The sequence below is a fragment of the Delphinus delphis genome, chromosome 8, assembly GCF_949987515.2.
Source record: "Delphinus delphis chromosome 8, mDelDel1.2, whole genome shotgun sequence".
In the NCBI taxonomy this organism is placed as follows: Eukaryota; Metazoa; Chordata; class Mammalia; order Artiodactyla; family Delphinidae; genus Delphinus; species Delphinus delphis.
Genome location: NC_082690.1, coordinates 11445991 through 11459819, shown reverse-complemented (window position 1 = coordinate 11459819; position 13829 = coordinate 11445991). Strand labels below are relative to the sequence as shown.

General features: G+C 56.5%; 1 protein-coding gene across 1 annotated transcript in view; it reads left to right on the top strand.

Annotated features, from left to right (window-relative positions):
• GRAMD1B (GRAM domain containing 1B) overlaps positions 1 to 13829 on the top strand; it is a 176057-nt gene that overhangs the window by 125910 nt on the left and 36318 nt on the right. Inside the window, exons 3-4 of the mRNA XM_060017759.1 lie at positions 3856 to 4066; positions 10955 to 10975. Coding sequence (XP_059873742.1) covers positions 3856 to 4066; positions 10955 to 10975 — 232 coding nt within the window. The remainder of the gene's footprint in view (positions 1 to 3855; positions 4067 to 10954; positions 10976 to 13829) is intronic.

The following is a 13829-nucleotide window of genomic DNA, read 5'->3' as shown; positions in this document are numbered from 1 at the left end:
TGGAAAGTTCATTTTGACAGTGAAATAGAGAATGGATGGAAGGCTAGAGGCCGAAAGTTGATTCCTTCTTTCTTTCCATCCGTTCAGCTCCCCATCAATCCTGTTCCTCTATCCTCCTGTCTCGTCACCCAGCAAACAGACATTACTGAGCGCTTGGTTCTGGGAACAAGCTCTATAATCAGATAGGCCTATGTTTGATTAGGCCTCTCCAGCCACTTACCCATGTGTGTGACCCTGGGCAAACTACTTAGTCTGTCAGTCGTTCAATTTAGCACCTGAAAAACAGGACTGGTAATATCCATTAATACTTCACAGTTTGGTGGGAAGATTAAATGAGAGAATGCCTTAATAAATGCTTGCCACTGTGCCAGGAATTCATAAGCACTGCTAAACTTCTAGCTGTTTGTATTAATATTAGCAGGTTGGAGGTGCAGATTTGGGAGCTGTCGTGATCCTGGGGGTTGTTAAAGCCGTGGGTGTGCACTAGAATGAGACTCGCTTCAGGCGTTAGCTGAGCTCATACTACTTACAGAGCGTCCCGTTGAGCAGGGAGGAGGCTCCGAGGTGTGCGTCCAGGAGCGTGAAGGTCTTCACTTTAACACCAGTGAAGTGTTAAACACCAAAGTGTTAAATGCTTTGGTCAGTTCAGTGGTGGAGGTTTACAGAAGCTTTTTGGAGAAGGTGGGGTTTGACATGGGTCTTAAAGGATGAACAGGACTCCACTGGGTACATATGAAGGGAGAGGGCGCTTCACGCACAAGTGGTGAGCCGTTGGGAAGGGAGGGGACAGGGGAAGAAGAATGTGTATTAAGAAAACCAGGGGAAGATAAGTAGGAGGAGAAGATGGGCACCCTTTGAGCGAGTACAGGGAGAAAGTATTGAGATCTAGGGAAGTGTCAAATTATTTTCAGTAGAGAGCTTTGAATTCTATTCTGAGGATTTTGGACTTTAATAGGAACGCTAGTAGGGGGCAGAAAGATAGTATCAGGCTTTTATTTAGAAAGATTCAAGGACAAAGGTGTGAATGGGCATGAAAGAGGAAAGGAGAGGAGAAAACTACTTAGAAGGTTATTAGAAAAGTCTAGGCCAGAGGCGTTGAGAGCTTGAACCCGAGCCCTGGGGGTGGAAGGGAAGGATGGGTTATGGGAGCTTTAGGGAAATGGAATTGATGGGATTCAGTGGCTCACTTTCTGTGGGGTGAGATGCAAGAGATGGGCTTGCAGCTTGAGAGACTAGGAAATGAGGATGCCACGGAGATTGGGCAGTAGTGGGAGGCGGCTTGGGAGGAAAGACGGCAAACTCAGTTTGGAGCATCTGAGGTGCTCGTGAGACACGTTTGGAGGAAATGTCACGGTGGCAACAGGTTGCTGGGCTGAAGCTAACAGGACCAGAAGCAGGTAGAGGAGTCCTCTGCTTCCAGGCATAGTTGAAGTCATGGGAAACAGGAAACGGCTCAGGTGGTGAAGGGCCCACCTTTGGGGAAGGACTAAATTTCAGGTGGAGGGACAAGGGAGGAGCCAGCTGCTGAGACAGCAAGAGGAATGGAAGAGAGAGGTGTGCGGCATCAGGGAGAAGGGGAGAGATTTTCAAAAGCAACACAAATCTACAGCCTTAGAAGCAGAGAGAGGAAAATGGCACGTGGTAGTATAAGTTGTCTGTTGACTGAAGTGTTGAAAGCAGAGTTTTTGGTGCCCGTCGGGTGGCACATGGAGGGTCAGCTGATGTGGGGTCACTAGGCGGGGAGAACATCTAGCCACGTCGACCACGAGCGCCCAGATTCACGCGGTTTTGGATAGTTGTGGTGAGTTTCCTCCCGGTTGGAATTTTTTGCCTACCCTTTGCTCGAATCTTTCCTCAACAGGCAGTTTTCTCAGGGATTCAGAGTTTGAGGAAGGGTAAAGGGAGCTCCTTTCTATTCCTGGGTCTGGAATCACCATGTGTGAGGATGTCCCTTATCTCGGGAAAAGACAGGAGCCCAGCTGTGTGTTCGCGTGTCCGAGACAGGCGTGCACTTGGTGTCATCCACACCCTTGCTCTCGCTTCTCGGAGCAAACTAGTTGAGGTGAGGGGCAGAGGTCCTGGCTGTCCTTCCAGTGAGGCAGTGCCAGGAGACGGCTTCAGCCCTGGAGTGTTTGGCCGTGGGTTGCGATTGGCCCGAGAGAGGGGGCGGGGCTGCCCCCAGAGAGGTGAGCGCCTGATTCTGTTCCTCGGCCCATCCCGAGGCCCCCAGCCCCCACCCCCGGACGGGTCCCAGGAGCCACTTGCTGCTCTTCGAAGGCCCAGCTCTTCCAACCGAGGGAGAAGAACGTAGTTTCCTTTGTCCAGGGTTTGGCTGGAGATGGTAGTAGGTGAGTTCAGAAGTCGGAGACGATGCGGATGTTGGCGGTGGGGTGAGAACTTGAAGAGCCGCTTTCTGAATCACAGTTGTTGTTGGTATTATAACTGAGTTTCCAAATTCAAATTCTGTTTGGGGATGAAGCAAAACATTCGGCCTTAGTGTCCCCATACGCCCTCTGGTCACATTTGGCTTCCTTTACTCTGGTCTCCTTTTGTTTCTTCTCTCCATCCGTTTCCTTCCAAAAGTCAGAGCCCTGCCCTCGCCCCACTGCTGCCCTCCTCCCGCACTTGCTGGTTTGGGCCTTTGGGCTTCCTTCCTTTTCTCTCTGCCAAGGATCCCCAGGTGGAAGCTTCTGCTGAAAGGGGCGTGGTTTTCATTGCAGATGGGTCCAGTGAGACATCTGAGGTTGCAGCTGGATCTTCATGCAAATGGTAGTGTTCCCTGCCCTGCACTCCACTCGCTGAGGGAAGGTGGGGATGCAGCTTCCCAGGGTGCTTCCTGGGGCCCTGACAGCCTCGCATCCATCCGGCTGTGCCCAGAGCCCCAAGCCTGCCCTGACTGCCCTGTGCCAGGCCTTGGGCTTTTCACCCCCTCCCCGCATGCTGCTTTGGCTTTCCAGTCTCACGTGGACTTTCCTTCCTGTTTCCCGTCTCTTTCCTCCATAACCTTTCCTTCCCCCGTCTCTTTCCTTCCTCCATTCTCTCAGAGCAAAGCAAACACCTGTTAGAACTTAACTGCACTTAATTTTCCTCTCCTCTTCCTTTCTTCATCTCCTCTAGTCCATTAAGAACACAAGCTAAATATTTACACAGTTTTATAAGCCTTGACGTGAGGGGATTTGGTACGGTGGGATGTACGAGGTACCTTTTGCAAGTGAATTCCAAGCCCTCTGTGATCAGAGGACGCTTGATTCTCTCTGCCACACGCTGGTCTTATGGCACTCGTCATTACTACCTTGATGGAATGATTTAAGGACCCAGTGAAATAATATGTTGTGAATGCTTTGGAAAGTGGGATTATTTTTGTTATTTTTATGGGCAAATATCTCCAAAACCAAATGCAGAAACTGGATTTTGCAGCATGTATAAAATGAGCTGATAGTACTGATATCACCTCTGATGAGCCTTTCAGATCTTAAATTCCGTGTTCCCTAGACAGTTCTTGGCATATAATGGGGGGGCGGGGGTGTCCTGACAGTATCTGATGGATGGATGGACAGACAGATGGTCGGATGGATGGCTGGGTGAACGAATCTCTCCATGTCTAATTGCCCTTCTTACCCCTTCCTATTGCTATTTCCATTTCATGTGGACACCACCGCCCCCTCCTGGCCAGCAGCAGTATTATGGTGCAGCAAGTCCATAGCTGGGCCCTTTGCTCCCTATTTCTCCCCAGCCCCGAACCCTGGCTCCCTGAGCTGGCTCGTTGGGACCCGTCTTTGGCCTTCAGTCACTGACTGCTTGTCTTTCCTCCCCCTCCCTCTCCACCCCGCCCCCTCTCTCTGTCTGCCCCTGCAGCACTGCCAGTAACTCCAACCGCAGCACGCCGGCCTGCTCCCCCATCCTCCGGAAGCGGTCTCGCTCGCCACCCCCTCAGAACCCGGACGGAGACAGCATGGTGGAGAAGGGCTCAGACCACTCCTCGGACAAGTCCCCGTCCACGCCGGAGCAGGGCGTGCAGCGCAGCTGCCCCTCGCAGTCCGGCCGCAGCGGTGGCAAGAACTCCAAGGTGAGCCAGACCCCACCGGGGACTCTGTCCTTGTTCATTGGCTGGCTGCAGGGAAGCTGGCATTGGGGGGACAGTGAAGCAGAGAACCCGTCATCCAGGGACCTGACGTGATTGACCGGCCCCTAGTGTCCCAGAGATAGCCTTGATTCAGTGAGGCGAGGCGGGGCCAGCAGGGGAGAGAGACCCTAGTTAAATTGTATCGTCTCATCTAAGCACTCCGAGAGCGCCCCGGGAGCTGGAAAAATGACTCCGCAATGACCGTTATCTCTCTTTAGGGGCTAGGGAGCCTCACGGGCCTTGAGACTTGGTGGAGAGGTGCTCTGGGGGTCAGGAGGGGTCATCTGTTTAGCCCTGCTACCTTTTCCAAATTTGGGGTGGAAGGGAACTTTATTTGGGACAACTGTAGTGCCAGGAAGGGAGTCCTCAGGGAAGGTTGCGGAATGCCGTTTTAACCTCCGCCCTGGCCATCACCCTGCCTGACCTTTGGTAATAACCTACTTGGTACTCAACTGGCCAAGAGGACGGTGACAGGGCTCTCCATCCCTCCCAAGTGTGTCAGAGTTGCCACCTGAGCCCCGGGCCTTTGCCTAAGGAGGGGCATAAAGTAAGCCCTGGGTACCTGGCCACTTATGGTTCCCAGAGACTTTCTTCTCCCCCACCCCCTTAGTCCTTTGGGAAGCAGGAGATGTCTTTGCCTAGATGCTCCTTTAAGAGCTTCTCTTACCTGCTGGACTCACAGGCCCTGGGAAGGGGAGGGACCCCGGGAGGCTCGGGAGCTGGCTTCCCACCTGAATTTGTCGTTTGATTTCTTGTTCTTCCTCTTCTTCCCCCCCCCCCCCATCTCCCAAATACCTTCTTTGCATGCATGGTCTTAGTCTCACAAGCGCCTCTCAAAAGTAAGCCATCTTTTGTCTCTGTCTTCGGTCTCCCCTCCGGTGTTGGACTGTCTGTAGTGCTCCGCACCCCTCCCTCTTCCCTCGCCCATCTTGGCCCATGCGTCTCGCTTGGCCCCTTTCCCAGAAGGGCCGGCCCCACTGCCCCTGGCAGGCTGGCTGAGGTCACTGAGCGGACCATTCCCACTGCACCCGGAGTCGGAGACCAGACCCGCCCCCCACCCCCGTGTCTCTGCCTGCGCCCCAAACACTGCCTCGGCTGGGCGTCTGTTCCCTACTTTCCTGGAACCATCTAGAAGCAGAGTCCTGCCAGGGCTTAGTCTCATTCCTTTGGGGAAGGGAGCCCCCCCGCCCCCCCCCTCCGTGATCTGGTGGGGCTGCAGGTCCTGATACCCCCTTGTACCTGCTCTGGTGGGCGATTCCTGATTCCCCAGGCGAACTGATTGAGGGTCACAAATTCCCTTACACGAGTTCCCTGGTGCAGTAGAGCGACCCCAGGAGCTCGCCCTGGCCCGCTCCTTCCCTCCGCTTGCCCGCTGAGAGCTGCTCAGCCTGAGCGCCCCTTAATGCTTCCACCCGCCATCCAGCCTGGGGCTCGTGGTGTTCTTAGGCTCCTGGCTGGTGATCAGAGGAGAAGTCTTCTCTCACAGGGCGTGGCATCAGCCCCGGGAGGTCGTGGACGTTGAGAGCTGTCCCTGCTCAGGCCCTGCACAGATGCAACCAGGTCAGGGAGCCCATGCCAGCGTCTGCCCAGGACCCCAGGATTTCAGCGGCCTGAGGAGAACTTGGAGGGAATGGAGGGTGAATAATAGGTGTTTTACAACAGTAGCGGGGCTCAGGAAATGATACCCACGGGAGGAGGGGGTGGCTACAGCCTGAAGAAGAGAGAGCTGGGGGGTGACTTAATCATAGTCTCAAGCCTCTGTAAGGGTGTTGGGGAGGAGCAGGGTTCAACAGCTGTTCTGGTTACTGAGGGATGAGCGAGTGGCTACAGGGCTAATCCTACAGTCTGTGACCTTCAGGCTAAAAACTCATCTTAGCTCTGAGGATTTTAAACCACCAGCTGCTGGCTGTGGGCAGGGCAGGAGGAGCTCTGCCTGCCCCGAGGAGGCCCCCAGGAGTCCCCTGTGGGTTCGGGGGGCTCGGCAGGTGCAGGCCTTTTGGGGACGGGGTTTGGAGATGACCTCCGTCAGCCCCTCCTGAGCCCCTCATGCCTCTGGCTGGGGAGAGGGCAGATGCGGCGGGACAGGGCATCCAGTTATTCCATGTCTCTGCCTCTGCCCACAGTGTTTACGCACTTTTCCATCCTAAGGTCAAGCCCTACGCTTCCTTACACTCTTACCCCTGTGCCTAGCAAGGCCCTCAGTGAGCAGAGCAATACTTATCTATGGTCTACAGCACGGAAGTCAGCACTTAACGGAGCGCCTCTTTTGGTCAGGTGATGGGTTGAGGGGAGTAGCCAATGGTGAGGATTTTTAAAAAACCCTAAATGGTAGGTCTTCCTTAAGAAAGGAGTATGAAGACCAGGTTCCCACCCCCAGGCAGCGTCTAGTCTGGGAAGGGAGATAAGAAACACAGATTATCCTGATTATTTGTGTCCAGATTATCCACAAACCTAACCTGACCTTCAGAACCACATGAGCAGTTGGGATGCTCGGATGAAGTCGGAGGCGGGAGAGCTCACGTCGGAGGTGGGGAGCGGGTGCACGGAACCAGGCTGGAACTCCCAGTGGGATTGTGGAGGGGCAGAACGAGGCATCAGGAAGAGACCAAGAGCTGAGCGTGAGCCCAGAGTGCACCTCAGCCCCTTTGCTAAGGAGCTGAAGAGGGAGGTGACTGGCGGGGTCCAGGTTTTCTTTCCCCACGAAGAGCTTGGGTGAGGCGGTGCCTGAACCCATCAGCCACAGACTGAGGTCCCATCCTCTCCCCAGCCGTGACCATCGTCACCGACCGACAGCACAGCAGTTAACAAGGACTGACTTGTGGCGGGGAGGGCGGCCTGCCACCCCAGGCGGATGTGGTGGCAGCTGTGGTTGGTCTGGGAAGTGTGCGTGCGGGACAGAGAAGACACACGAGGACCAGTGTAGGAATTAGGCTCTGCGCGGTCAGGGTCCGGAGCAGGGAGCGAGGGAGAGCTGCAGGGGTGAGGTGAGCAGAGGGAGGGGAGTCTTGTGGTGGGGATACCCCTCCCCCCGGTAGAGCCTTTTCTCAGGTTGACCGAATGCAACCGCAGTGAGGGGTCTGGTGGCCAGAGCTACTGCCACTGTTCTCACAGCCAGGCCACCTTGCTCCCTGCATCCTGTGCGCTAGAGGAGGTGACCTCATATTTTTCAGGCCGGCTGGAGAGTGCCGCCACTTCTCCCTGAAGCCAGGCCTCGCTCACAGTGTCTGCCTGCCCTTCTCTTGCGCCCCCATTTCCTCGTGTGTTAGTCCACTGGGGTTGGACGAGGTAGCTGGTGAGGCCCCGCTCCTGTGACTCTGCAGCTGTCCTGCTGAGGCGGGCCCTAACCCCGGCCAGCCCTGCCGAGAGCCCTGGGCTAGACGTCAAGGCCCAGGTCTATTCCAGGACCCCTTAGTTTGTGCCACCGCCTAGCTTCCGCTCTGTAGTGCTGGCTTATGGCCGCCAGGGGGAGCCCGCAGCCGTTTCCTGCTCCGCCAGCTCTGGAACCGGGCGCTGCGGTGCCAGGGAGCCCAGGCAGGTCCTTGCTTGGCCCCCGCGTTGTGCCTCCCCGCGCTGGGTGTACGGTGTCGTGGGCTCTGTGGCTCTGGCACGCCTTTTCACCTTTGACTCTCTCCCTGTTGTTCAATCCTAATTTTTGTGGTTTCCTTTCCAGTATGACAGACTTAACCTGATCAAAGTAAGAAATTGTTCTTTCCCCCCAACTCCTCTAACTAGCTCCTCCGTCCCTCCTCTGCCCACATCCCATCTTCCAGACTCCCGGGCCTTTGCACTGGGGGGATGTGTAAGGAACTTGTCTCTTTCCAGGGGCCTTGGAGTCCCATAGGTGCTTGCTCCTCAGACCTCGGCGAGGAGTTTAGAAACCTGCTCAGCTCAGCCCTGTCCCAGCAGCTCTGCCTTTGGGCGGTTTTCCTGACTCCGTCCTCCCGCTTTGCCCAAATCCACTTATCACCTGTCAGAAAGCCCTCGCCCCACTCCCTCGTTCTGTTCTTCCCTTGCCTCTGGCCCTCTCTGCACAGGAGGACATTTTCGAGAACCCACCAGGACAGAGACTTCACGAGTGCCACTGGACACCCCTCTCACCCTCCGGGGCCACCGCTCCTTGGCCTCCCTGCCCCGTGAGCTGGGCCCTTCCGGTCCAGCAGCTCCTCCAGGACTCAGTCCTGGAAAGCGGAGCCACGGAGATCAAACTGAGTTCAGGGAGACTCACACCCACATGGCTGTTCCCAGGGGCTGCCGTGGATTTGGCCGGAGGGCTGGACACCCTCAGTGGTGATGGGTAACAAGCTGCCCACAGAACGCTGGATCGGGGCAGAGTCTCAGGCTGAGGGACAGAAGTCCTCGCTCTGTGTGTCTGACATTGCAGTGCTTGTGAACACGTATTTACACAAGCAAGTAACCCACACAAAGGTATCACACAGCTAGTCAGAGGTGGGCCCAGGTTCCCTGATGCAGGCTCTTTGTCACTCTGAAGCTCTTTTTCCAGACAGATCCAGAAGGGCCGTGCATCTGTGCGGCAGTGCACGAAACTCTCCTTCTTCCATTCACTCGAGTTAGGAAGGGGAGCCTAAGTAAAGGATCAAATTCCTGCTGCCCCCTTTCCTCCAAGGGTCTCACGTGGAGGCCAGGACGGTGAGGCGAGCAGCTGGGGGCGGGTACAGAGAGTCTTCTCAGCCGTGAAGCAGGTGTCTGATGACCTGGCTTTGGTTTGATGACACGCAGGCGAACTGCGGGTGCTTGAGGCCGGCAGCTTCTAGAGCGTGCTTTTCCACTACTGAGAGAGGTGTTTTCATGGATACCTGTACAGCCTCGTGCCCTGTGATCTCAGAATGAGGACCCAAGAATTAAGATGCTCTGAGGCGCAGGGTAGAGTCCGCTGCAGCCTCCTTGCCCCATCCACGCTCCTCCAGAATGACTAGAGGCTAACTTTCAGTCCACGATTCCCATTCTCCCTCAGTGGTGGGATAGTTGGCTTTGAATATTTGGATTTGGCCCCTTACCTGCTAGGCCCTCTGGATTGGAGGAGAAGATGAGGCTGTGGTGGGAATATGTGACTTCCGGGTGGGGCCGTGGTGACAGCCTTTGTTGGGAAACGACCAAGGAGAGCATCTTGCAGAGGAGGACTGAGCACCTGCCTTGCCACCTGCCCCCTGGCCAGTGAGATAGGGTGTGAGGTTGCAACAAAGCCACTCAGAGGCAGCACCACCCACGCCTGTCCTTCGTCTGCTGACACGCTTCCTCTTCAGAGTGAAGGTTCTTCCGGATGGGAGAGCCAGCGAGGGGGGCGCTCGCGCGCCCAGGCCTTCGCCACTGCAGTCACCCTCACCCTCTCCAGACACCGCACAGCAGACCTCCTGAGAGCACGCCTGCCTTCTTCCCTTAGGAGTAGGGACCCTGTAAGACCAGGTGGGTGGGATAAAGGTTGCCAAGGGTGCCCACGATCCACACCTCTGCGTATGCAGCCGTAGCTCGGAGAGCCTGCCGTTGGGTTCCAGGCCACCACAGCGAAGCAGACGTTACAGTAAAGCAAGTCACGTGGATATTTTGATTTCCCAGAGCATGTGAAGGTTATGTTCACACTGTGCTATAGTCTGTCGAGTATACAATAGCATTATGTCTAAAAAAGGCAGTATACACTTAAATTATCATTAAAAATACAATTTTAAATTAAGTGAAAAATAATGGACGCTCTTGGGAAAATGGTGTCAATAGACTTGCTTGACACCCTATTGCCACAAACTTTCGGTTTGTAAAAAATGCAATATCTATGAAGCGTAGTAAAACGAGGTGTGCCTGTAGTTAAGATGTGTGGACCCATAGGCAAAGCTTCCTTCTACCCAGTGATTCTCCTCCTGAATTATACACCTTTGGCAAGCATTTTAAAACTGAAAATACCCCAGCCCCAGTCTACCCAATCTAAACCTGAAGGGATGGGGCAGGGGTGTGCGTGTGCGTGTGCGAGTGCGTGTGTGTGTCTGTCTGTCTCTATCTGCTTGTCTTTCTGTCTGTCTTCCAAGTGGGATGTGTATGTATAAAGGACTCCTGGCCAGTGAGATGGGAGATAGACTAGGCCATCCTTCCTCTTAGCCATCCCTCCTCTTTCCCTAAAAAACTTTGTTACCTTTGCTCAGGGCTGGGAATGGAGAGCACCTGAATTCTGGAGTCGGGACGGACCAGGGTTTGTTGGTATTGAATTTTAACCCCATGAAGTCGGGAAGGACCTTTAGCAATTATGTGCTTCAGCCTTCCCCCCAACACACAGCCCCCAACCACTCCTTGGCCACTGTCACTTACGTGATCAGCCAGTTGGGCAGAAGGAGGAATTTACTGAGTTGGAGGGAAGTTTCTAGGCAGTCCCTTGACTCCCAGACACCAGAGGGTCCCACCCTGCCTTGCAGGGGGGCCGACTTGGGGGGACGGCTGTGTTGGTCTCCGTGGGTACTTTGCTTCTGATCAGGGCCCATTGGGGACTGGGTCTCGGATGCCTGCAGTGCATCCCTCGCCCCCATCAGAAGAACCTTGTGATGGGGCCTGCTCCCTTCCGGCCGAGCTCTAGCTGGTGCTGCGCTGCCTGCCATCCCAGCCGCGGGGGCTTCCAGCATGGACCGCTCCCTGGGCCTCCTTTCGGGAGCTGTCTTGAGAAAGGAGGACCCCCACCCCGAGCAACAACACGGGGAGCCTTCAGCTGCCTTGGGGTTCCTCCTCCCCGCCCGCCCTCTGCTGTCTGTGTAACCTTCCCTCTGGAGCCAGGAATGCGCTGGCCGTTCCCGCCGTGTCTCGCTGACTAACGTTGCTTCTCTTACTTTGTTTTTTCAGAAAAGCCAGAGCTGGTATAACGTAAGTATCCCTTTTCTCTGCTTGTTGGCTTCGTGCAAGGCGGGTGGGGGGTGGCCGTGCTCGGGGGATGGAGGCATGGGGGGCGCAGCGTGGCTTCCCTGTGGGCTCGGGCAAACTTAGGGGCCTAGCAAGGTGGGCTTTTCCCCTGACCAGACCCCCTCCCTCAAAAACCAGACACCGTGATTCTCTTCTGTAGCAGGACAGGACTGCTGGTGAGGGAGGGTTCGATTCCCGGAGACCAAGCAGGGATGGGTTGCCTCATCCCCCCCGCTAGAATCCCCGACAAGGGCCCTCCAGCCCTGACGGAGGAGACCGGGCTGGGAGGCATTCCAAGGCCAGACAGAACTCTGGGACGGGACAGTCCTGGGGCCTAAACTTAGGGCCGAGGTTTCCTCCCCTTAACCGAGACATTTTGGGGGAAAAGCAGTCAGACAAGTTGCCCGTTTGTAGCGAGGCTGTGTCTCATGTAACGGAATGTGACTTCTGTCCCTGGGTCCCCCCAGTAGCCCCACGGGCACACTCCTCCCAGAACACATCCCCGGCTCTGGGGTCGTCCCTGCGGTGTCCAGCCAGGCGCTCCTACGCGGAAGCCAGTCGTGGAGTAAGTGGTCCCTGCAGAGGCCACATCCTCTGGGTCACAGAGCCGGGGCCACAGGGTTTTGAACTTTTCCCGTGAAGAGCAGCTGGCTGAAGTCTCAGCGGCCTGCCCGGTCGTGCGCCGGCCTCTGCGGCTGCACGGTGGATGGGCGGGCAGCCGTGGCCCGGTCTCAGGTCACTGTCTTTCATCCCTGAGCTTGCTGTTGCCTGTGCTTGACCCTGATGGTCACGTGGACGCATCCTCCCTGCTCCCCTAACACCAGGCCCTGCTGCAGCAGGTCGCATGGACTTGGAGAAGGTGCCGGAGCGGGCGCCTGGGAGACGGGCGTTGAGGACGCTCTGGCGAGGGGGAGCGGCAGGAGGAGGGGGGAGGGGCTTGGGTTTAACGCAGGGACTTGGGCCGGAATCGCTGTGTGGAGGGTGCTTTCCCACAGGGCTCAGCGGTTCCCCACAGTCAAGCACATGTCCATCAGCCCCGTGGCTTCCCACCTCCTGCTGCTCAGGGGACCAAGCAGAAGTAGGGTTGATGGATCCCAGCCTTAGCCTCACCCAGCACAGGCAAGGCAGAGGTTGGTGGGCTGTGCTGGCAGGAGGGGAGTTGAGGGCTTAGGTGGCCTGTGGGTGGGAGAAGCCGGACTTCAGCCCCTCAGCCCCCCTCGGACCCACAGTGGTCTTCACCTGGGCTTGTGGCCTCCCCGTGGCTTAGAGCTGACATCCTGGAGGGGAGAGGAGCTCCTGTGTGGGAGGACGTAGAGGGGATGGAGAATGCTTTCCTGGGAGTGGGTGGGACCTCCAGCATCCTTTCCGTCACGAAATCTTCCACGCTCCCGAGGGGTACTGTAAAATCAGTGCCTCAAAGGGGAACAGGGAACACGTGGCTGCAGACCCAGGGGACAATTAAATCGACCAGATTTGGACGGGCAGGTCCTCAGCCTTGCTGCCCGTCTCCACCCTCTCCCTCTTATCTACTCCTTTCTCTCCTGTTCTCTTTCCAGCAAGCTTTTCTGTTCCGTCTCATGTTTCCTTCCCTTGAATCCTTGCCTACCCTTTCCTCGCTGACTCCCCCGTTTTCTTTTCTCCACCTCCGTTTGCTGCTCTCCTTTCTAACTTTCCTTCTCCGGGCTGGCTTTCTCTCCCTCTCTGGTTCTAGCAGGTTTACTCCCCCCCGCCCCCACCCCACTTTTCCCCTCCTTTCACTCCTAATTTCTCCCTCAGCCCCACAGAGGAGAACTGGCGTCTGAGCCCTCAGCAGAGCAACAGGCTAGAAATAGATGCTGCCGCTTGGCTGGACGGTGGTGGTAGGCCAGCTGCCACATGGGGCCAGAGGCCAGGCGTTCTGATGGCAGATAAGTGACAGACAGAGGAGCCCGGCATGGCCGAGCGCTGCTTCCTGGTGGATTCCACCTGCAGCGGAGACGTGCTGGAACAGCCCGCCCTCACTCGCTCCGTAAATCTCCTTATACAGTCGTCCTCCAGAACCCACCCGGTTCCCAGGCCTTTCCTGCCCTCACCCTCCATTAATCCTAGGCTGTCTCCCTTCACCCTCCACCCCTCACCCCAGATGGATTCCAGAGACACTGACTCTCCACCCAGCACAAATCATTAACTCACAGAGGCCAAGTGCACAAGGGGCTCTGCTGAGCAGCGTTCAGAGATCCCCTCCCGGCCTCCTGCTCTCACACTGGGGCTCCTTCTGGGAGCTCAGCCATACCAGACATGGGGCCCATCCACAAGTGTGTTCCTGCTGCCCTCCTGCTTCCCCTGCTCCCCGATTCAGGGTTGCCAGGCACACGTGGCCCCTTGTGTCTGCCACCCGGCCCCGGGATGCTGCCTTCTTCCTGGTCCTGCTGGACTTCCACTGTGGACATCCTGACTTGTGGGCGGAACAGGGAGCAGAATGGACCAGCGTCGGGGAGGGAGAGAGAAATGGCGGGTGGGCCTTGGGAGGCAGCGGCAGAAGCTGAGCAGATGGGAGGGAAGCTGCGAGGCACAGGGGTCTCCAGCCGGCCTGAGCCACAGATGTCAGGGGCTGTGTCTAGTGCATCTCGGCATTTTTTCTTTACGTGTTTTCACGTCCGGAGGGTCATCAGCTGCCACAGTGGGTAGAGCTCTAGAGAGGCCGGCTTCAAGCAGCACCGGGACCCCCCTCTTCCAAGTAAAACCCTGCTCTCGTCCTGAGGCTGGTGCCCCAGCTCTGGGCTGGTCCACCCCCGGGTGTCTGTGGAGGAAGCATGATGCTGTGTGTTCACACAGTGGC